Source organism: Erythrolamprus reginae, chromosome 2 (assembly GCF_031021105.1).
Source record: "Erythrolamprus reginae isolate rEryReg1 chromosome 2, rEryReg1.hap1, whole genome shotgun sequence".
NCBI lineage: Eukaryota > Metazoa > Chordata > Lepidosauria > Squamata > Dipsadidae > Erythrolamprus > Erythrolamprus reginae.
In genome coordinates this window covers 196,294,449-196,317,403 of record NC_091951.1, presented here as the reverse complement: position 1 = coordinate 196,317,403, position 22,955 = coordinate 196,294,449, and the positions used below count along the sequence as shown (strand labels likewise).

Sequence of the window (22,955 nt, the reverse complement as noted above, 5' to 3'; positions counted from 1 at the left end):
CCTGACAGTGGAAGGTCACTCTTTCCATTTCCCACAAGTTACCATCCACCCCCCTCACCTGTGTGACAGACTGCCCTGTGAGAGCCTAAACTGTTAGTTCGCACACTAACCAGGGGTCCAGATAACATCCAAACTAAATCAGAGTCCAAGTCAAAGTACTTCTCAAAGTTGCAATTTACTTCCGGAGCCATCCTGGTACCTACGCTGGGAAACTGGAATCTGAGTTTCTCGCTCAGTTGAAAGTTCACATCCCTTGTCCCCCACCCACAAACTTGTCACATTGCCCACTCAGATTGTGCCAGCGTGGCAAGTCCTTCCTCCGCTTCCGCCCAGGTGGGTGGGCATAGGATGGCCTTGAACCACTCAAAAAATGGCTGCATCTGTTGCCTCATAAAAATCACCCCTCCCAAGTTCCCATAAACATCAGGCCTTCTATAGATAGTGTGGCAAGCCGTTGATTTGTCACCAACCTCTGCACCAGCTTGACACTTCCTCCTTTCCTGAACAATCCTTATGGGAGACAGGACTTCCAGATTAAGAATCCCATCCTTTGGTCCAGGGATGGAATTCAATTTTTTTTCTCAACTGGTTCTGTGGGTGTGGCTTGGTGGGTGTGGCAAGGGAAGGATACTGCAAGATCTCCATTTTCATCCCACTCTGTGAAGAGCCAGAGGTGGTATTTGCCAGTTCTTCAAACTACTCAACATTTCCACTACTGGTTCCTGATGCTTTGGTCCCATTAGGTTTAGTACATAAAGTTCTCTCAACCTGTTTATGACATATCAAGAACGGCCTTCTCTGTGGTGGCTCCCTCTCTCTGGAACATAATCCCCACAGAGATTAGAATGGCCCTACTCTAGCACTCTTCCAGAAGGTGCTAAAGACCTGGTTTTGCCAGCAGGTCTGGGGAACCCAGAACAGGATGGAGCCCATTAAACGGCTCATGTGAGGTGCTGTCGCCAAGTCGGGGTGTGTGATTTTAATACATTAATTTATTATATGATTAATTGTATAAGTTTTATTGTTTTTATATGGGGTTTTATATTCTGTAAGACCCCATGTGCGAATAGACAGCAATACAAATTCCCTAAATAAATAAATATCTAGATGTCCTAACAAAGCTTCCTTCTCCCAAAACAGGGGATAAAATTCTCTAAAATCTTGCGAAATGCATCTACTGTGAGTTGCAGGATCCTTCTTTTAATATCTTTAACAGTGGATATCCCACCCGTTTGTGGGGTGCAATTGACAAATCTTGTAATCCACCTAGACCAGATAAATACATGCAGAAGCAGAGAGAATGGAGAACAAATGACTATTTGAATCATAATAGCAAAATAATAAATAGGAATGTAATCCAATCCTGCAGTTGACTATCACTCTTCATCCTGTACTATTGTCCTCAGCCCTTTCCTTATCCCTTCTCTTCTGATTCAACTAATTGCTCTTTGTTCTCAGTAAATAGCTACCTTTGGCCTCCCATCCCTAACTCTGCAGCTCTCTCTGACTTATCACTAACTGTCTCTGTCCCACTTCCAACGGACTTTTTTCTCAACAAGTGACATCTGCGGCACCAAGCATCTTTTCATCAGCTCCTGCTGCTGAGTCAGCTGCAAAACCCTTCCAGAGAAGAGATGGTCTGCTATTCCCCAGACTCTGATAACCTCCAGATTAGATCACTGAAATTTATTGTATGTAGGATTGTCTTTGAAGACTGCTTTGAGGTCAGCGTTGCCGTAAACACTAGACTAAAATGTGGTTGGCTTGTTATAATTATCTAGGCCAGGGAAAACACACACACACACACACACACACACACACAATGTGTCTTGTAATTGGGTTCATCTGCAAGCCATAGTTTCATTAACCATATGTTAGAGCTTACACAAAGACAGCTACAACATTGCTGATGCACTATGAACTGGGACTGTGAGATGAGATTCATTGTGATATTCCTGAAATGATCATGTTGGCTGTAATTTTGTTTCCAGCACCATTTTAAAACTTTCTTTGGTTGGGAGACCACTAGGAAACCCCAGGGATTTAAGCTAGGGTGGGAAGTCAAAAGAACATTGTTGAAAAGACAACAGCAAAGTCCATCAAGAACATGGATATCATCCAAAAACCACCAGGAATTCAGCTTGATTTGAGCTGTCTTTATTTATACAACCTAAACTTAGACGCACACAAAAATGATCTAATCCAGAGGTTAACAACCTTTTTTCTGCTGAAGATTACAATTGCATTTAAAAATATTTGAGATTTTTTTCAAAGGGTGGGCCAGCCACGTGATGTTATCACCGAAATAGATGGACATTTTGGAGATGTATAGAGAGTTCGTGCAAACAAACTTCCAGCAGAGGCTTTACACATTTTTTTTGCTTCAAAAATTGCACACAATCAGTGAAAACCATGCTTTACCACTACATGTCAAGACACTGGGGATTACAAAAATGGGATGAAAGGTACAACCGCCATACTATTAAGATGCAATTTATATGATGTTCTTGGCAGTAGTCACAACAAAAAGGTTGCACAGATCTAAATTATATGAATACATGTCCTTCCTTTAATGGGTCCAAAAGCTATTCTGGGTTACAAGAAGCAGTCACAAATTCTTGAGTAAATCCACTGACTTTTATTTTTATTCCAGTATTTCTCTTATTTCCATTGGGGAACCTAATGATGGATTGTGGTTTTTCTTTAAGGCTTTATACGCAGGCTTTCCCCACTTATATGTAGCTGATGCTATCTGCAAGAGATAGTCCTGGAAACTGGAAAATAAGGGGCAGATTTACTGAATTTGATGCCATCTGACTTTAGAACAACACTGAAAAGTGAAAAGATTTAATATTATCCACCAATTTCATGCTTGGTGAAATTGACAGAACTTGTTAAGGTGGGCAAACTTATTTTTTTAACCACAGAAAGAACTGTGTGTGTGTGTGTGTGCTAGAGAGAGAGAGAGAGCAGAAACCTCTTATAGACCTTTTTATCTAAAATTGACAAATATGCAAAATATTATTAGATACAAGGACATTTTAACAGCAAAGGGAGAACTGAAACAAAAACAAGACTTAGAAAAGCAAGGAATGGAGCTAGATTGGTATGCATATTTGCAAATACAATCTAGATCTAGAAAGGATTTAAAAGAATATATCTTTAATTTTGGAAAATTGGAACTGGGTAAGATACTAATAGGAATAGATGAAAAAAAGGATTTAAAAAACTATATAACTACTTGCTACTGATAAAAATAGAAGTAGAGGTGATGAAAGACACATTGATAACTTGGGCACGAAATGTCGGATATACAATTGAATTAGAAAAATGGCAACAACTATGAGAAAGAAACCACAAATTAACAATGGTAATGGTGTATAAAGAAAACTTGTGTAAAATGTTTTATAGATGGCACAGGTCACTGGAGAAAATAGCAAAAAATGTTAAATCAGCAAAATGTTGGAAGTGTCATCGAAGAGAGAGAAGGGTTATGAGAAATAAAAAAGAGAAGTAAGGGATAGCAAAAGCAGCCTCTATGGTATAAAATATAAATGATTGCATTAATTAAATAGAAAATATGTAGAGGAGTATTGTACTATTATTGAGAAAATGAAATGGTATATTTGTGATGTAAATATATGAAATGAAATTTTGAAAAATGTACAAAGAGAGACAGGTTAAAATATGTTTGAACTGCTGTGTAGAATATTCTTTATATCTTTATTTATATAGTTCTCTTTTTTCCTAGTTTCTTCTTCTTTTTTCTTATTGCACCTTTAGTTTTATTAGTTCTTATTAATGCTGTTAAAACTTTATATATTTATTTATATATAGGAACCACTCTGAGAAAATAAGAACCACACTACAAGAGGGAGGAAAAGAACAAGAACTGACAAACCACATAAAATATACAACCCCAATATTCCGTGGTGTTACTTAGTATAAAATTATTTTAAGTGATACAAAAGGTATCCTCAGCTATTAAACCCTGTCCCAAATTCTAGCTCCATGAAACTTGACTATCCCTAGTTGATGAAAAAAAATGAATATTAGAGTCAAAACTTTTTTTTTTTTAAATGAATTATAAAGACTGCCAATCTAGCCTCAGTGATTGTATACCTAAACTCTTGCCTTTGGACTACAGTATTTACATTTCCCCGGAAGGCTAGCAGGTTTCCAATTTTTGTAAAATGCGTCATTCCATGGGACTATCTTTCCCAGAATATTTTGGGAAGTGAGTAATGATACAAAAACATTTTGTAGATAGGTCAACAATGTGAGCCATAATGAATTATAAATAGATTTGTTTATATTTGTAAAAGCAAGAATTCTGGGATACTTCTTCCCTTGTAGATTTTTTTTTTTAAATCAAAGATACCCATGAGAGTTTTGAGAGAGATGAGAGGACAAATGCTTTGTTCACCTTAGACGGAAGATGCAGTGTTCCAACAAGATAATATATAGAGAGTTGATGGAATCATACTACAGGGCTCAGTACCATTCCTCCTGTTCCTGTCACTTCACCAGAGAATAGAATATTTATAGACAAAACCTATTGGGACAGACCTTAAAACATCTGAATGAGAATTTCCTGCAAAATGGAGAGATTAGTTGTGCAAGTTTTATGCCATGGATGTTGCAGGTTCACAGTGCAGCATATAATTCATCATCCCAATGAATAATATGCTGTTTGAAAAGATGCAACACACCCACAGTCCCATCCTGAAGAGACACATTCATTCTGATCCTATCCCTTGCTGTAGCCCCCTCAACATGCTAATCTCAGGAAAAGAAAATGCAAGTGGCTATTTCACATCCCGGAGTAACACCCAAATATACATTGCCCACAATACACAGTACACCGCTCAAAAAATAAAAAATAAAGGGAACACTTAAACAACACAATATAACTGCAAGTAAATCAAACTTCTGTGAAATCAAACTGTCCACTTAGAAAGCAACACTGATCAATCTCACATGCACATTCAACTTTGTACAGAACGAAGTATTCAATGAGAATATTTCATTCTAGGATGTGTTATTTGAGTGGTCCCTTTATTTTTTTGAGCAGGATAGTTTAAGGCACTATATCGGTTTTTCATATATACAAATATGTATATATCCTGATAGAAAGCCTTAGCCTGTGAAACATATATATGTTTCACAGGATAAGGCTTTCAATAAGAATCAAGCTGGAAGGCACCTTGGAGGTTTTCTAGTCCAACCCCCTGCTCAAACAGGAGACCCTAAACCAATGATGGTGAACCCTTTTTTCCTCGGTTGCCGAAAGAGCATGGGCAGGTGCTATCGCATATGCGTAAGTGCCCACCCTCATAATTCAATGCCTGGAAAGGGCGAAAACAGCTTCCCCTGCCCCCCCCCCCCGAAGGCCCTTTGGAGGCTGGAAACGGCTTGTTTCCCAACTTCTGGTGGGCCCAGGCAGTGATGGTGAACCTTTTCCCCCCTCCCTCCGGAAAAAAAGGGTGCATGAACCTACAATAATGCATGTGCATGTACCCACACCCATAATGCAATGCCCTGCCACAACCTCCCTGCGCCGCCACCCCTGGGCATGCACAGAGGGCTCATTGAAGCCTCTGGAGCCTGTGGATGGCGAAAAATGGATTTCAGCTGATTTTAGGCCTTCTGAAGAGTGGCGGCAAGGCCATTTTCGCCTTCCCCAGGCTTCAGGAAAGCCTCTGGAGTCTGTGAATGGTGAAAAATGGATCCAACGGGCCTACCAAAAGTTCAGAAATGAACTTCCAGTTGGGCCGCTTGGCCATTTTTCACCTCCCCAGGGTCAGGCAGCTTTCCTGAAGGTGAAAATGATCTCCTCTGCCCTTTGGAAGGCCAAAAACCAGCTGGTCAGCACACATATTCCATTGTTTGGTTAGGTCCCACAGAGTTGGCCTTCTCCAGGTCCTGTCAACTAGATAATGCCACTTGGTGGGTCCTGGGGAAGAGCCTTTTCTGTGTGGGGGCCCAGCCCTCTGGAATCAACTCCCCCCAGAGATTCGCACTGCCCCCCACCCTCCTTGCCTTTTGTAAGAATTTGAAAACGTATTTATACCAGCAGGCTTTGGGTCACTAGTCCTCAGCCTCTGGCCAGTGAATGTGTAGGATGTTGTAGTATGTTTAAATGTTTTAGCTTTAAAAAAAATTAAATTAATTATTTCTATTAATTGGATTTAGGTGTTTTATGTATTGTATTTTTATGGAAATGTTGTAAGCCGCCCCAGTCCATGGAGAGGGGTGGCCTACAACAGTGTTTCCCAACCTTAGCAACTTGAAGATATCTGGACTTCAACTCCCAGAATTCCCCGGCCAGCGAATTCTGGGAGTTGAAGTCCAAGTATCTTCAAGTTGCCAAGGTTGGGAAACACTGTCTCTCTTATACACACACACATATATACATCAGAAAGGCTCTTATTTTTCCACCTGAAAATCCAGTGCCATAGGTTGCCATCACGGACCTAAGGTCTTGGGCGAACCCTGCTCCTCTCTCCCATAGCTCTTGACTGGCCTTGGCATTCATCTCTCCCCCCCCCACTCCCCGCTGCTGCCCCCAGCCCAGGCTGAGCGCATGTGTTTCATTAGCTAAGCTCCTCTCCAGTTCTACATACCAGATTGGTAACATTACAGTAACACATTGCTAATGCTTGACTCACGAGATCTTGGAAGGGTAGAATAGAGGTGGGGGAAGGAGGGCGTTTGGGAGAAAAGCCGCTTAAATCCCGATGCTCTCCCGCCGTTCCCTCGCCCTAGTTTTCAAAGAAACGAGTCCAACCGTTCGTTCGCATTTATTTATTTTTTAATTGAGTCGGCCGGGTGAGGGAGGCCGGATCCTGAGGAGATTTCTCACAACACAAAAGTTGGCCGGCGGGTGGGTGGGCGACACGGGCTTTGCGCGGGGAGGGAAAAGAAGGGAAGGAAGGAGAGAGGACCGTCCGCTGCCAAGGGAGGGAAGCCCAGTACCTTTGGCTCCCCTTTTTTTGCCTCCTGCGGGACGTCTCCCTCCCCTCGCTAGCTCTTCAAGCGCCAGTCCTCCGCCCTCTCGGTTCCCAGGGCAGGCTCGGCTCAGCTGGCAAGGCTGCTCTTTCGAAGTTTGATAAAGCGTTTCCTTCTATTGTCATTCTGCCCGGCCTTGGGGCGGCGGGGAGGGGGCGGCTTTCTTTCTCGCAGCCCTTCCTCGCCTGCTTTCACCCCCCCTCCACACACACACCGCCATCTCCACCTCCCCCCCACCTCTCTCTCACACCCACGTTTCCACAGCCAGACTTGCGGCTTAAGAAAGCAACGGCCTCTTTGCTCTCTCTCTCCCTGAAAATAAAAACACGCGCGCAAGCACACAAAACACAAACGGAGGCGAGGGGTGGAAACGAGAAGGAAGCGTCGCGTCGCGCTCCTCGAGGATCCGACCGCAAAGAGCCCTTTGGATGAATGGGCGCAACCGCGGTGAGTTTAGGATCTGGCGCGGGGGCGGCCGCGCTCCTAAGTTTTTAAAAAGGCGCGCGTGTATCGGGTGCCACCGGGGCTGTCGGTGGGTCAGTCGCTCTAGGGGGGGGTGGTTCTTGGCGGCTTCCTCCGATCCCAGACAGACGCGGCGCGCAAAAAATGAGGATCGGGCGGTGGAAAGCCGGTCTCCCGAAGAATGGGAAAGCAGCGTGGGTCCGGGTTTGGTTGGGTGGGTTTCCCTTTTTCTCCTGCCGATCCCGTCGCTGTGCCTATAGGATCCGGGAGGGTTTCTGACTTTAAATCCCGCCCCACTTCGGGGATCCCTTTCAACCGCCGTGCCAACATACATTAGGAATGTATTTCCCCGCTTGTTAGCCATGCCTCTCCTTCAGGCACCCTGAAGGCGGCCGCACACAGGAAAGCGAGGGCCGTTTAGCGCAGGGGTTCCGCTTCCGCTTCGCCGACGCTTCTTGAAGTGGCCGCTCGCTTTTTTTTTTTTCACCTGAGGGTGTGTGTGTGACACGCGCGCCGGCCGGAGAGCGTCCCTTTTCCCGCCTTCCTTTTTGGAACCGGCCGGCTTCTCTTCTTCCACGGCTGAAGTGGGGGACGATTTGCTCAATAAGGGGCTGTGCCCCCCCCCCCGTCCCGCCGCTGGTCCTTTTCCTTATTGAGCCGGATGGACGCCCTTGGCCAGATAAGACGCAATCAGAGGTGGAATTCGCAAGGGCTCTCTCCGGAGAAGAAATATTTCATTTAGCAGAAATGACCTCGGGCTGACCAGGCAGGAAGTCCCTAACTCCTGAAGGTGACCAGTAAGTAGTCTAGCTCTGATGATTTGTAAGCTTACTCAGAAGTAGTAAACTCACTGCACTCAGTGGGGGATTCCCCTCTACTCCCCTTTGCGTTAGCATAACATATTAACAGAGTTTAATATGGGACCTTGCAGATCATCTAGTCCAGCCTCTACCATCTGCCTCTACCTAGGATTGAATTCACAAAACTCCTTAGTTTGTTTTAAGATTTGTAATCGGGCTTTTGTATTTGGGTGGGGTGGATTTGAGGCCGTGCTTTGTTTATTTTGCAGCAAAATCAGCTCCAGTTTGGCATTGCTGCTTCTTCCTCCTCCTCCGTGCGACCTCCTTTTTCCGCAAGAAGTTTAAAAGATTTTTTTTTTTTGGACGTCCTGTGTGTAAACTCTAAATGTCTTTATCTGGTGCGCATTGACTGAAGAAAAGCTGCAGGCTTTTTTGAGGTCTTTAAAAAAATTCAGTTGGTAAAAAGAGGTTCTGAGTGAAGATTGAGAGAGTCAGAAGTTTGGGTTCTTTGGTTACTAAAAAGCACTTCTCTGTGTGCAAGTGGGGGGGGGGGAGGAGGAAGGCGTCCTTTGTTTACATTTCGCTGAAACACAAGGGCGGGGGTTTGGAGTGCTTAAAACAATGAAGTTTCCTCGTTGGATTTGGCTTCTGCCCTCAGTTTATTCCTGTGTACTGGAGCTGTAAGAATCGTGGCAGAACTGAAATGAATGTGCAAATTCAGACTTGGGGACTAGGGAGGAAAATATGTGAATGCTAAGTTCTGAAACCTTTGCACATTTCACTTTTTGAAATTAAGTTTGATAAGTTTTTTAAATCATATATTAACGAATTGATTATTGGTTAGTTGACATAAAATATACATCTTGTATTTGTTATTAATGTAAAAATCCTAAACTACTGTTTGAAAATAGAGGAGGGGGAGAACTGAATTTGATGAATGAAGATTTCTTTCTTTGTTTATTTTTTTAATAAAAAAACTACATTTACTGAGACTTTTTCTTCAATATATCCCCCTCCCCAATGGCGTATATACAGTGATGGGCTACGACGGGAACGGTCAGGAACGCAGTTCTGGTAGCAAAATTTGGAGCTCCACCCCAGAGCACCCAATTTGCACTGAAAGATGTTGACACAATATGCATAAGCCACACCCACAGTGTGGTAGTAAAAATTGTGGTAGCCCATCACTGCGTACATACTACATAGGGTAAATACAAATGACCAAATACCAAACTACTATAGTATGAATTTAACAGTGACTTAATGATGGAGCATTGATATCTTTCAATATCAGATTTACCTAAAAAAGCACCATCCATGGATGATGGGACATACTTTATGAAGATGGATAGTTTGGCAAAATCACCTGGAAAAAAATAAGTGACACATTCACCTTTAGCAAAAGTTAATCTCCGCACACACATTCACATATACAAGTCTTTCTGGATAACCACTGTGTCTTCTGAATGATCTGTTTCCCCTCTCTGCTCGACTCTAAATCACTTTGGTTCAATCCAGGAGAGTTGGAAAGACTCTTTCAAAACAGACAGTTTGGGAGGAAAAATAGTCTCATGCCCATGGAAGATAATTAGACCTTCTAGCACACATAGAATGTAAGTCTATAAATACTTTGTTCCCCAGAATGATTTGTGCGTGTGTGAGGGTGTGTGTTTGTTTGTGTGCTGTCTGCTAATTCTGTTTTACCTGAACTGATCTTCTTACACACGGATGCCATCTAGCCCCAGCTATGGGATTGCAACAGGTATGGATAGGTTTGCTGCTATTCACATTTCATAAAAGCCTTTTCAAAACCAGGGCTGCATATAAGTACTTTAAAGTTTTGCTTAATTCAAGTATAGGACAAACTTTGCACACCTGATCAGCAGTAACTTTCACTGAATTCAGCAGGTGTAGGATTGCAACTTGCTCCTGTGTGCCAAAGAGAGGAAGGAATCTCCTCTGTACTGAACTGCATTCCTGAATATATGGGTGTAAATTCACATTTGCATACACACATTCGGGAATACTGTACAGTATATTCAGAATATAGATAGAATATTGACATGCATACACAAAACTAAGTAATATTGAGCTAAATGATGGAAAGCATTTTGCACATTTTTCATTTGAAGAATGTCACATGCTGCCCCTCAAATGAAATGTTTTTATAGGGCAGCGTGCAGTCAATATAGAAACATAGAAACATAGAAGATTGATGGCAGAAAAAGACCTCATGGTCCATCTAGTCTGCCCTTATACTATTTCCTGTATTTTATTTTAGGATGGATATATGTTTATCCCAGGCATGTTTACATTCAGTTACTGTGGATTTACCAACCACATCTGCTGGAAGTTTGTTCCAAGGATCTACTACTCTTTCAGTAAAATAATATTTTCTCATGTTGCTTTTGATTTTCCCCCCAACTAACTTCAGATTGTGTCCCCTTGTTCTTGTGTTCACTTTCCTATTGAAAACACTCCTAAACCGTATTTATTTATTTGATCATGTCCCCCCTTTTCCTTCTATCCTCCAATATCAAGCATTCATTTTAAGTCTAGTGACCAAAATTCTCAATTGAAACCAGAATATTGTCTTAAAGATTAATAATAAAAAACTATAAGGTGTAAAACCAATGTAATCAATGTAAAACCATTAATTTTCTTCAAGATGAGCCCTTGCCATAAAAAAAATCAAGAAAAGGCATTGTATGATAATCATAGTTCCCTCTAAGCTGAGCAGTGAGCAATCGCTCACTTAAAAATCATCATCAACTCAGAGTTTTCCAAACCTGCCCAGAAGCCGAGAGGGAAAGAGTGAGAGGGAAGGAGAGAGAGAGGAAGAGGGGAAGAGAGAGAAACAGATAGAAAAAAGAGGAAGGAAAAGAGAAAGAAAAAGAATGGGAGTAAGGAAGAGAGAAAGAAAATCAAAATCTAGTTTGAAACTAGCTCAACTATTTAAGTGGCATTTTGATATTGATAGATTTGCCCTATTATGAGCTCACTGTTATAGACACACAGTACAGTATTTTATTTTGAAATTCCCTGAGGCAAAACAGGGTGGGTTTTTTGTTTGTTTGTTTATTTATTTATTTATTATTTCTGTGCCGCCCAGTCCCGAAGGGACTGCCGCTCAGACACTATACTTTTCCGCCCACCCCCCAAAAAAATTAGAGGGAACACTGATGATAATTCTGTTAACCTTGTTTTTGAAGCTAAGAGAAAATACAGCAAACTTAAACTTGATGGAGAAAGTCAGCTGTGGTTGCCCCTCTTCCAGACAGCTTGCCTTCCCTCAGGCATCAGATGAATAAGAATTACAAGTTAGATAGATGTGGATGAGCTGTGTGCAACAAAGACGGGTTGGGAAACACTGGTTTACTTCTCTCTTGACTGTGTTTTTCCTGGTGTGCTCCAGAAAGGCTTGTTCTTGTGGTGTTCCTGAAGTTGTTGGCGGGGAACAGACAGAATTGCTTACATGCTACAAACAAAGCAATATTCAGAAAAAAGGGAACTTTAGTTATGGTCACAATCTTCTCTTTCCTCTATATTATAAATAGATTGTATGGCTAGCTGAGAACAAACAAAACAAATGCTATTTATGTTATACACAATGTACTTTCTTACTGCTGTTTGGTAGTGGATGTTTGGTATAAAAGTGTTCTTAGCATAGGAAAGAAAGTGGGGGCAAAGAGGAACCTACCGTCCTTTAGAGTGACAGCCACTAAAGCTGCCTTCCCCAAACTTCTGCCATTCCTCCAGATGTTCTATAATCCTCTTTCCAGATGAAAATCCCTACTTCGCTGCTCCATAATTCTAAGTAGGGCTGGGAGGGAGACTTCTCTGAGAACCCCCATGAGCTGTTTTAATGTGCTTTATGTTGATAAGTTGAAGTTATGGAGACTGAAAGGAACAGGGCTGCCTCGGTCTAAGTCCATTTCTTATGCTTCTGCAGAGTGGTTGATAATATCAAAAACTAGTTTAAAAAGCGAGTGAACTTCTAAAGACACTGCTGATAGCATTCCAAATTCTGTTCAGATAAGCTTTTTCTGCTGATTCAACAGTGGGTTTCTGCCAAATATGTACAGAACATTTACGAGGCTGGGGTAGAATCCAGAAACTGCTTTCTCTGTACGTGGTCTGACAAGGTGTTCCGGCATCCTCCTGATTACTTGGTCTTATCCGTACATGAAGTTATCTTCATCAGTGTCTCTCCTCTCCCGTTTTTGTGTGCAGCCTAAAACAGCATTCCTGATTTTCCCATCCAATACAAGCCAGTGGCTTCTTTTAGAGGATGTTTTTGGAACAGTGGTCTTAGACCCCCAGGAATGCCGTTTTAGGCTGCACACAAAAAGGGGAGAGGAGAGACACTGATGAAGATAACTTGATGTATGGATAAGACCAAGTAATCAGGAGGATGCCGAACACCTTGTCAGACCACATACAGAGAAAGCAGTTTCTGGATTCTACCCCAGCCTCGTAAATGTTCTGTACATATTTGGCATATTTGGAGGTCAAACAACTGTTTCACAGGGGTTGCCTAAGACCATGAGAAAAGACACATTTCCCATAGTGTTAGGAACTAAAGCTTCTATTCCGGCACCTTGACCAATCTGGCGTTTACAGTGGGGGGTGTCCCTCTGACCTTCCTGCCAATCAGCTTAAAGTTCTGATGGGAGAATTGGCACTAGACTTATGGTTGCGAGTCACCACAACATAAGGAACTGTATTGAGGGGTCGCGGCATTAGAAAGGTTGAGAACCACTGTTTAGAGGAAGATTAAGTATCTTTCCATCCATCTATCTATCTATCTGATAATGATTGAGTCCAATGAAGGTTTTAACTAGAAAAGGCAAAAGATGCCCTAAGCTGAGCTGGTTATGTGCAACATTGATGTAATTCATACATCTTTGGCTTTCCAACCTGAAGAATTACTCAAGCTTAGTAGAGCTAGCCTGTGCAGAGCTAAATTTTGAATGGGTTCAGCCAAACCTCAGCTTTTGTGTTAACATTTACAATTTGACCTGGAGCAAACATGTCACCTGATTGGCTAGGCCATGAAAGTGCACCTTCAGTCAGCCTAAGGTCCATGTGGGCTATTTTTTTTTAATGATAACTGGAAGGGTGCTTCTTTAACCCCAGAGGATGGATCCTAAACCTCATACCATGTTTTCCCGAAAATAAGACCCTGTCCTCCTCCTCCTCCTCCTCCTCCTCCTCCTACTACTACTACTACTACTACTACTATTATTATTATTATTATTATTATTATTATTATTATTATTATTACAATACAACACAGCAAACAAGATCACTATGCTGGATTTCGTATTTTATCACCAGTCTGGCACTTCCCAAGCACCTAGGACTGCGTGATGTAGCGCCGAATTATGTTTGCCGATCCCAGTAAAGTGGCCTTTTGCAATTGACAGATGGAGATTTTGTCAATTTCGATGGTTTTCAAATGTCTGCTGAGATCCTTTGGCACTGCGCCCAGCGTGCCAAGTACCACTGGGACCACTTTCACTGGCTTATGCCAGAGTTGTTGTCATTGTTATTATTATTATTGTTATTGTTATTGTTATTATTGAGAATCCTGGAATAAATGCTTGGCCTTATTGTCATGTACTCAAAAGCCCAATTAGGCTTATCAGGGGATGTCTTATTTTGGCGGAAACAGGGTAGAAGCAATCACTTTAATATTTTCCATGTAAAATTATGGTAATCACAATTGAATTTGTCCCATAAAGATTTTAAAATTCTTTCCTATAACTTAAATGTTCGATTTATCTTGCTGAATACTTGTATACATCAGTTGTTGTATTTGGAAGGATTCTTTGTTCAGTTTTAAATGTTGCCTTATGCTGGTCTTGGCCTGAAATAAAATACATTTGAATATTGGCAAATACAGAATCGAAAGAAAGAGAGAGAGAGAGAGGGGGGGAGAGAGAGAGAGAGAGAGAGAGAGAGAGAGAGAGAGACTTAATTAATTTATTTTATCAATTTGAAATTTTATTTTGTTACATTTTTAAAACAAGAAAGATACAACTATTTTCTCTAACAGTAGAGGGCACAATGTTACTAAGGTCAAAATGTGAAATTATTTAATTTCTGTTAGATTTCATTTATATTTATTCAGAACATTTAATAGGATTGCTGTCACTAATCATCCTTTTCTGTTACATTTGGGGGAGATTGGGAAGTAACATCAGATAATTCAGAAGCCGTATTTAGTAGCCTTAACTTCAAGTGGGTGAAAGCCTGGTTTTACGACAAAGTTCTTTTTGTAGCAAAGCACTTCACAGCCACCCTGTCAAACTGAAAATAATGAAAAAATGTTATGGCATGTTAAAGACATATGGGTGGATAGCAGAATACATTTCTGTGAACTTCATGTGAAGAAGTGAAATCTAGGTCATGATAGATCAACTCTTTGCATACTAATTGGTCTTTAAAATGCCCCTATTTTTTTATCCTCTTTTACAGCAACAGGATAACAGGGCCACTCCTCTGGAAGCTGTTCCCCTTTTAAAAGTATCAAAGCTCTTTAATCTCAACTCCTATCTCAGCCCTTCCAGCTGCTTGATTGCTTCTCCTGCTCCTCTCTGAACTTCCGTCAATTTATGTGCCTGTTGATAAGATGGTGCCCAGTGCCAAATATTTATTCCAGCCATGGAAACCCAAACTGCAGGAAATGCTGATATTCCGAAACCCTGTTATTGAGACATATGAGGATCTCAGGAGTGAAGTGTCAAAAGGCCTTTGATGGGGGTTGATTATAATGGAGGGGCATTTCTTGACTATTTTTTTAAAAATTAAACAATTATTTGCAAAATAATGAGGTTTTACCAAAATTCCTCTTGACTTTTAAAAACAGGCAAACATATTAGAATCGCTTAGTGCCATTTAATTCCATAGAACCTGGTGAGTGTTTGTTGGAAAACTAAGTGCATATTTTAGTAATGTACCCTTTAAAAATGTCTTCAGATCAGCTTTCTAAAGTCACAATGATTTCATTTTAGGCAAAAGCTTTCCAAAGGCCATTAGCTGACAGTCTCTGAGCCAACCTCAACTTCCATGGAGAACTATTCAGTTACCCAATCAAGATCCCAGAGGCACAAATTGAATTGTAGCTTCTGGGTTCTGGACTCAGTAGGAAATATATTCCTCGCAGCTTGCATTCTGTAGTTTTGATTATTATGTTTGTAAACATTATTTGATATGATTTTTAAAGATCACTGTTGCTTGTAAAGCACTAAAAATGTTGCCAATAGGCTTGTTAGATTGCAACTGGCCATATATTTACTCTATTTTGAATCTCCTCATGGCTTATTGCAGAGATCTTCAAATTTGGCAACTTTAAGATTTGTGGACTTGAACTCCCAAAATTCTTCAGCCAGCATAGTCCATAAATCTTAAAGTTGCCAAGTTTGAGGACCCCTAGTTTATTGAATCTAGTTCCAGAAGATTATTAATCCTTCTTTGTAAAAGGATATGTTTCCCCTTGGTTGAAAGATATATAATTGAAACCACTGCCAAAATGTAAACACATAGAAACATAGAAACATAGAAGACTGACGGCAGAAAAAGACCTCATGGTCCATCTAGTCTGCCCTTATACTATTTTCTGTATTTTATCTTAGGATGGATATATGTTTATCCCAGGCATGTTTAAATTCAGTTACTGTGGATTTATCTACCACGTCTGCTGGAAGTTTGTTCCAAGGATCTACTACTCTTTCAGTAAAATAATATTTTCTCATGTTGCTTTTGATCTTTCCCCCAACTAACTTCAGATTGTGTCCCCTTGTTCTTGTGTTCACTTTCCTATTCAAAACACTTCCCTCCTGAACCTTATTTAACCCTTTAATATATTTAAATGTTTCGATCATGTCCCCCCTTTTCCTTCTGTCCTCCAGACTATACAGATTGAGTTCATTAAGTCTTTCCTGATACGTTTTATGCTTAAGACCTTCCACCATTCTTGTAGCCCGTCTTTGGACCCGTTCAATTTTGTCAATATCTTTTTGTAGGTGAGGTCTCCAGAACTGAACACAGTATTCCAAATGTGGTCTCACCAGCATTCTATATAGCGGGATCATAATCTCCCTCTTCCTGCTTGTTATACCTCTAGCTATGCAGCCAAGCATCCTACTTGCTTTCCCTACCGCCTGACTGCACTGTTCACCCATTTTGAGACTTTCAGAAATCATTACCCCTAAATCCTTTTCTTTTGAAGTATTTGCTAACACAGAACTGTCAATACAATACTCAGATTGAGGATTCCTTTTCCCCAAGTGCATTATTTTACATTTGGAAACATTAAACTGCAGTTTCCATTGTATTCATTTGGTCTGAAATACTATTCCTGAAATTCTGTCGCTGGCAAATATGTTTAAGTAGGTGATAAGAGTCTATTGATTTCCCAAAATTTGCTCAGAGGTCTGATTTTGGTATAGAAATTTGTGATCACCCTGTAGGATAATCTCATCCAGGAAACTATGTGCAAAATTATCTAACTTTTCTGAATTTCTCAGTAGATTTCAGTATTATTTCTGTAATGGTGGCATTTTTCTGAAATATGTGGTTGAGCTAAGTGGAGGTGAATTCCCATTCATACCTGCTTGGCTGTCTCCAAAAGGTGGCACTGATTGACTTCTAACCCTGGTGTTTACTCTGTCAGGATCTTCCTGATTTCCCCATATTTTTCTATATCTGCATGAAGCTGTTGCCTGAGATTAATTCAGAGATGTAGAGGAAAGTGCTATCAATATGCTGATGACACAGAACTCTTATCTCGCGTTTTCATCAAATATAGGTAAGGGAGTGGAAGTGCTGCTTAATCAGTGCCTGGGTGTGGTAGTGGACTGGATAAGGGCCAGTAACCTGAAGCTCAATCCTGACAAAACAGAGGTAATGGTTAATTTGTGCAGGTAAGCACCTGGCTGAGCTTCAAAAGAGCCAGTTTGGTCTAGTGATTAAGATACCAGGCTAAAAAGTGGGAGATCAGGAGTTCACGTCTGGCCTTAGCTCCCCCTCAGCCCAATTTACCTCACAAAGTTGGTGCTGTGAGGAAAATATGAGGAGAAAAGTGTATGAATATGCTCACTACCTTGAATTATTTGTAAAAGTAATAAAAAGTGGGATACAAATAAATAAATAAATTCCAGTGTAGTATTTGTGGGGCTGCCCTTGAAGACAAACCCATCCCTATTTATTAAAGCCATTGTTGCAGTCTTCACTGGCTTCTCAGTTCATATGTAGGTTTGTCATAGTCCTAAATTCTAAGGTCATTATCAGAGGCTAATCCTGGTTGCCCTCCTGGATTGAAATATGGGATAAGGGCTGTCTTTAAATCCCCCCTTTGTGGCACCTCTTTAGATTTGGAAAATGCTATCCTGCATGGCATTCCTAGAATCAACAGGATCAGATTTGCCATGAATCTTTTTCTAACCCTTTAAAAAAACCCCAATAATTTAATATGTTATTAGGCTGCAGTGGATCTTTCCAAACAAACCTACTTTTTATAATGGCCTTTTTATTGTTCGTTGCTGATACAAAGAAGCAGCATACACACACATAGTTTGATGTGCTTTGTATCACTGAAGAACTGATAGCAAAGCTGGTTTATTTTACATCACAATCAACAAATGGTTTCAAACAAATATGCTGTATATGCTAAAAGGAAATATTATGAGGTTCAGGTCTCAAATCAGGTAATTCCCATGGGGGGTACCACAAAATCTGTTCTATTACTTACAACCATTTGTTTAGTGATCACCTGAAGTTACAACACAGTGAACAAAGTGATTTATGACCAGTTCTCAAAATTGCAAGCATGGCAACATCCCCATGGTCGTGTGATCAAAATTCAGATGGTTGTCAACTAGGATATATTTATGTCAGTTATATCATCCCAAGATCACGTGACCTTCCAGCTGGCTTCTGATAAGCAGAGTCAATAGGGAAACTCAGATTCCCTTAATGATTGCATGATTCACTTAATAACAATGGCATTCAGACTGATATATCTCTTCGCAGTGCTTTACAGTCCTCTCTAAGCAGTTTGCAGAGAGTAAGCATATTGCCCCCAACAATGTGGATCCTCATTTTACCGACCTTGAAAGGATAGAAGGCTGAGTCAACCTTGAGCTGGTGATGAGATTCGATTTGCCAAACTGCTGGCAGCCGGTAATCAGCAGAAGCAGCTTGCAGTACTGCACTCTGACCACTGCAGCACCGAGGCTCTTAACTACTGCAGTGATTTGTTTAACAACTATGGCAAATGCATTGTAAAATTGTAGTCTTAAATCAAGAACTACATGTAGCTCTAGAAGAAAATAGGAGCTGTAATGAAGAGTCATGGAGCCCATTCACCTCTCCTCAACCCAAGCAGGGAGCTGTGCTATACAGCTGTAATAAGAACTCTGGGCAGCATATGCAAAATAGTAAAACTAACCAAAAAATCCACATAAGAAAACTCATAAAAAACACATGGTACCCCACACCAGCACTCTCCCATAGATGGCTACACCATTTTAATGGGCTCCGGACTCTGCCTGTCTCAAGGCTTGTGCGCAGAGCCAGCTTTCGGAAGCCTTCCAGAAAGCAAGGGGGGGGGGGGGGTCTGCCAGATCTCTGGGGAAAGGTGTCCCAAAGGGCAGGGGAAACTATTGAGAAGTTGCTGACCAAGGTGCTATGTCTTGCCTCCTCATCCCATGGGCTCATTAGGGCATTGTTTGCTGGAAAATACAGTTTGCTACTGAGACAAAAAAGGGAAAAGGTTGAGGTTTGCCATTCTGAAACTAGCTCCTCCATCATCCAGATGAGGTGCCTCTGTCACTCCAATGGTTATCTATATCTTGGGGCTGCTGCAATCACCAATCACCTCAAATTTTTTTCCCTTTTACATGGGCAAAACCAGAAATTTTCTTGACCTGCGATCATTACATGTGACTTCAGCCTGATAGCAGGCAGAAGTAATTTCATAAACGGCAGTTTGCGCTTGGATAGGAATTGCTGGCTGTAAAATCCTCTTGTGTCAGTCATACTGTGTCTGATGAAGGGAAGATATTCCCATATGTAAATCTCATTTTGCCCTGATTAAAATATCTGTGACCGCTCAGTGGGGAAAGGCAAAAGAACTTTTATTATTGTTATCGAGGGTGGGAGTTAATGGAAAAGGTGAGCCTTTCTTTCTTTCTTTCTTTCTTTCTTTCTTTCTTTCTTTCTTTCTCTTGTTTTTTATAGCTGATGGAATGCACACATGTTGTATTCGGATATCGGTACCCAAATCTTTGGGTAAGAAGCAGATATGCTGATACAGGAGGAAAAAGTGTGTGGGAAGAGAACAGCTATATGAGAAATAAATTCTGCAGAAAGTTGCGGAAAATCTAATATAAAGCCATCAATGACTTTTCACATATTTTCGAAAAACAATCTTGAAGGTGATGATAAAGCTAATACTGCACTGCTGAATAATTTGAATTGTTGAAAGGCATAATTCCTCTCCTTCTCCCAACTAATTCATGTCTTTAAAGAATAGTATAGAATAGAATAGAATTTTATTGGCCAAGGGTGATTGACACACAAGGAATTTGTCTTGATGCATATGCTCTCAGTGTACATAAAAGAAAAAGATACATTTGTCAAAAATCATGTGGTACAACACTTAACTATTGTCATAGGGGTCAAATAAGCAATGAAGAAACAATCAATATTAATAAAAATCTTAGGATACAAGCAACAAGTTACAGTCATACAGTCCTAAGTGGAAGGAAAAGAATGATAGGAATGATGAGGGGGGAAAAACTAGTGTAGTAGAAATAGAAGTGTAGATGTAGTAAAAAGTCTGACAGTGTTGAGGGAATTATTTGTTTAGTAGAGCGATGGCGTTCGGGGGAAAAACTGTTCTTGTGTCTGGTTGTCTTGGTGTGCAGTGCTCTGTAGCGACAATTTGAGGGTAGGAGTTGAAACAGTTTCTGTCCAACAACAACAACAGCTTTTTAAGACTTTTTAAAGATCTAAGTTATATTGAAGACCTATAAAGACACTACACCTGGGCCGATTGATTAACCGACGATTAGCTAATAATTAATATTAAGAACTGATTTATACCATTTTTTAACATTTTATACTATTTTTATCAATTATTAATCTTGTGAACTTTTTATTCTATTTATATGTATTATACTGTGCTATATTCTATCAGCATTTTTATCTATTATTAATTTAATCCTCTTTTAATATTGGGGGGGGTTTCTAATTAATGGATGACTGGAGTAGATTCAATGTTGTATATGGAATGAATGAGTATGAGTGATGGTTGGGGTGGGGAATATGGTATGGATGGGATGAGTGACAGTAGTATGAGTGACAGAATTGGCCCACCTGACGCTCGGGAGGCAGGGGAGGAAGGGGCACTGATCTCTGGGGTGGCAGAGGGCCGGAATATCCCTGTGTTGCTGGGGAGAGGCAGATATGGCGGGGGTCACAGAGTTAGCCGTTCCAGGGGAACGAGAGACCGTTGCTTAATAACGGTCCCTTGTTCCAACTCTGTGAGCCCAATCTTGGGTACTGGTGATGAGTGTAACTCTGGCCCTGGACTCAGGTTGCTGCTCCTTAATGCCAGGTCGGTGGTAAATAAAGCTCTCCTCATCCGGGATTTGATCCTGGATGAGGAGGCCGACCTGGCATGTATCACTGAAACCTGGCTGGGCCCGGAGGGAGGTGTTCCTCTCTCCGAAATTTGCCCAGCTGGGTTTCAGATATGGCATCAACCTCGACCCCAGGGAAGGGGGGGAGGAGTGGCTATTATAGCCAGGGAGAGCCTTTGCCTACGTGGACTCATTGCTCCGGAAATTGTGGGTTGCGAGTCACTCTTGATGAGGTTGGACTTAGGGGTTCAGGTGGGCTTATTTCTCACGTACCTGCCTCCCAGCTGCGTGTCAAAAGCCCTGCCTGTGCTACTCGAGGAGGTAGCCGGGTTGGCGGTGGAGTTCCCCAGACTCATTGTCTTGGGGGACTTCAACCTGCCGTCACTCGGCGAAACCTCGGGGTTGGCACAGGAGTTCATGGCCACCATGACAGCCATGGACCTGACTCAAGTAGTACGGGGTCCAACTCATGAGGGGGGGCACGCACCTGACATGGTATTCCTTTCCGAGCAACTGAGCAATGGTCTGAGACTAAGGGGCTTAGAAACAGTGCCTTTGTCATGGTCAGACCATTTTCTACTACGGCTTGACTTCCTGGCTCCAATCCTTCCCCGCAGGGAGGCGGAACCAATGAAGATGTTCCGCCCCAGACGCCTAATGGATCCAGAGGGTTTCCAGACGGCGCTTGGGGTTATTCCAGAGGCACTCATCCACAGTTCGGCAGAGTCTCTTGCGGAGGCCTGGAATACGGCTGCTGCGGAGGCTCTCGACCGGATTGCGCCTTTGCGACCTCTCCGTGGCGCTAGACCCCGTAGAGCTCCATGGTTCAACGAGGAGCTCCGGGAGTTGAAACGCCAAAAGAGACGTCTAGAGAAGCGATGGAGGAAGAGTAGGTCTGAATCTGATCGAACACTTGTAAGAGCTTTTATTAAGACTTACAAAGTGGCGCTCAAGGCGGCAAGATGCGCGTACCATGCCGCCTTGATTGCATCAGCGGAATCCCGCCCGGCCGCTCTGTTTAGGGTGACCCGCTCCCTTCTTAACCAGGGGGGAGTTGGGGAGCCCTTGCAGAGTAGTGCCGAGGAGTTTAACACGTTTTTCGCTGATAAAGTCGCTCAGATCCGGGCCGACCTCGACTCCAATTGTAAAACAGAGTCGGCTGACAACGAGTCAGTCGAGGTGACTGGGGCACGTACTTGTCCACCTGTCTGGGAAGAGTTTGATCTGGTGACACCTGATGAAGTGGACAAGGCCATTGGAGCTGTGAGTTCCGCCACCTGTTTACTGGATCCGTGTCCCTCCTGGTTGGTCTCGGCCAGCAGGGAGGTGACACGGAGCTGGGCCCAGGAGATTACCAACGCTTCCTTGGGGAGGGGAGTTTTTCCATCACTCTATAAAGAAGCGCTTGTGCGCCCCCTCCTCAAGAAGCCTTCCCTGGACCCAGCAGTACTTAACAACTATCGTCCAGTCTCCAACCTTCCCTTCATGGGGAAGGTTGTCGAGAAGGTGGTGGCACTCCAGCTCCAGCGGTCCTTGGAAGAAGCCGATTATCTAGGTCCCCAGCAGTCGGGCTTCAGGCCCGGTTACAGCACGGAAACCGCTTTGGTCGCGTTGATGGATGATCTCTGGCGGGCCCGGGACAGGGGTTTATCCTCTGTCCTGGTGCTCCTCGATCTCTCAGCGGCTTTCGATACCATCGACCATGGTATCCTTCTGCACCGGTTGGAGGGGTTGGGGGTGGGAGGCACTGTGCTTCAGTGGTTCTCCTCCTACCTCTCTGGCCGGTCGCAGTCGGTGTTAGTGGGGGGTCAGAGGTCGACTCCGAGGTCTCTCCCTTGTGGAGTACCCCAGGGGTCGGTCCTCTCCCCCTTGCTATTTAACATCTACATGAAACCGCTGGGTGAGATCATCCAAGGACATGGGGTGAGGTATCATCAATATGCCGATGATACCCAGCTTTACATCTCCACCCCATGCCCAGTCAACGAAGCGGCGGAAGTGATGTGCCGGTGCCTGGAGGCTGTTGGGG

The 22,955-nt window shown here is 42.3% G+C and overlaps 1 protein-coding gene across 7 annotated transcripts in view; it reads left to right on the top strand.

Moving 5' to 3' along the window:
* The first annotated feature begins 7,281 nt into the window (after positions 1–7,281).
* HDAC7 (histone deacetylase 7) overlaps positions 7,282–22,955 on the top strand; it is a 322,508-nt gene continuing 306,834 nt past the window's right edge. The window contains exon 1 of one of the 7 annotated variants that reach the window (XM_070741038.1): positions 7,282–7,458. In XM_070741038.1, the coding sequence (XP_070597139.1) occupies positions 7,440–7,458 (19 nt within the window). In that variant the 5' untranslated portion in view covers positions 7,282–7,439. Of the gene's footprint in view, positions 7,459–7,943; positions 8,271–22,955 lie in introns of those variants that run through there. The other 6 variants (XM_070741042.1, XM_070741043.1, XM_070741051.1 and 3 more) reach the window with 6 other exon arrangements.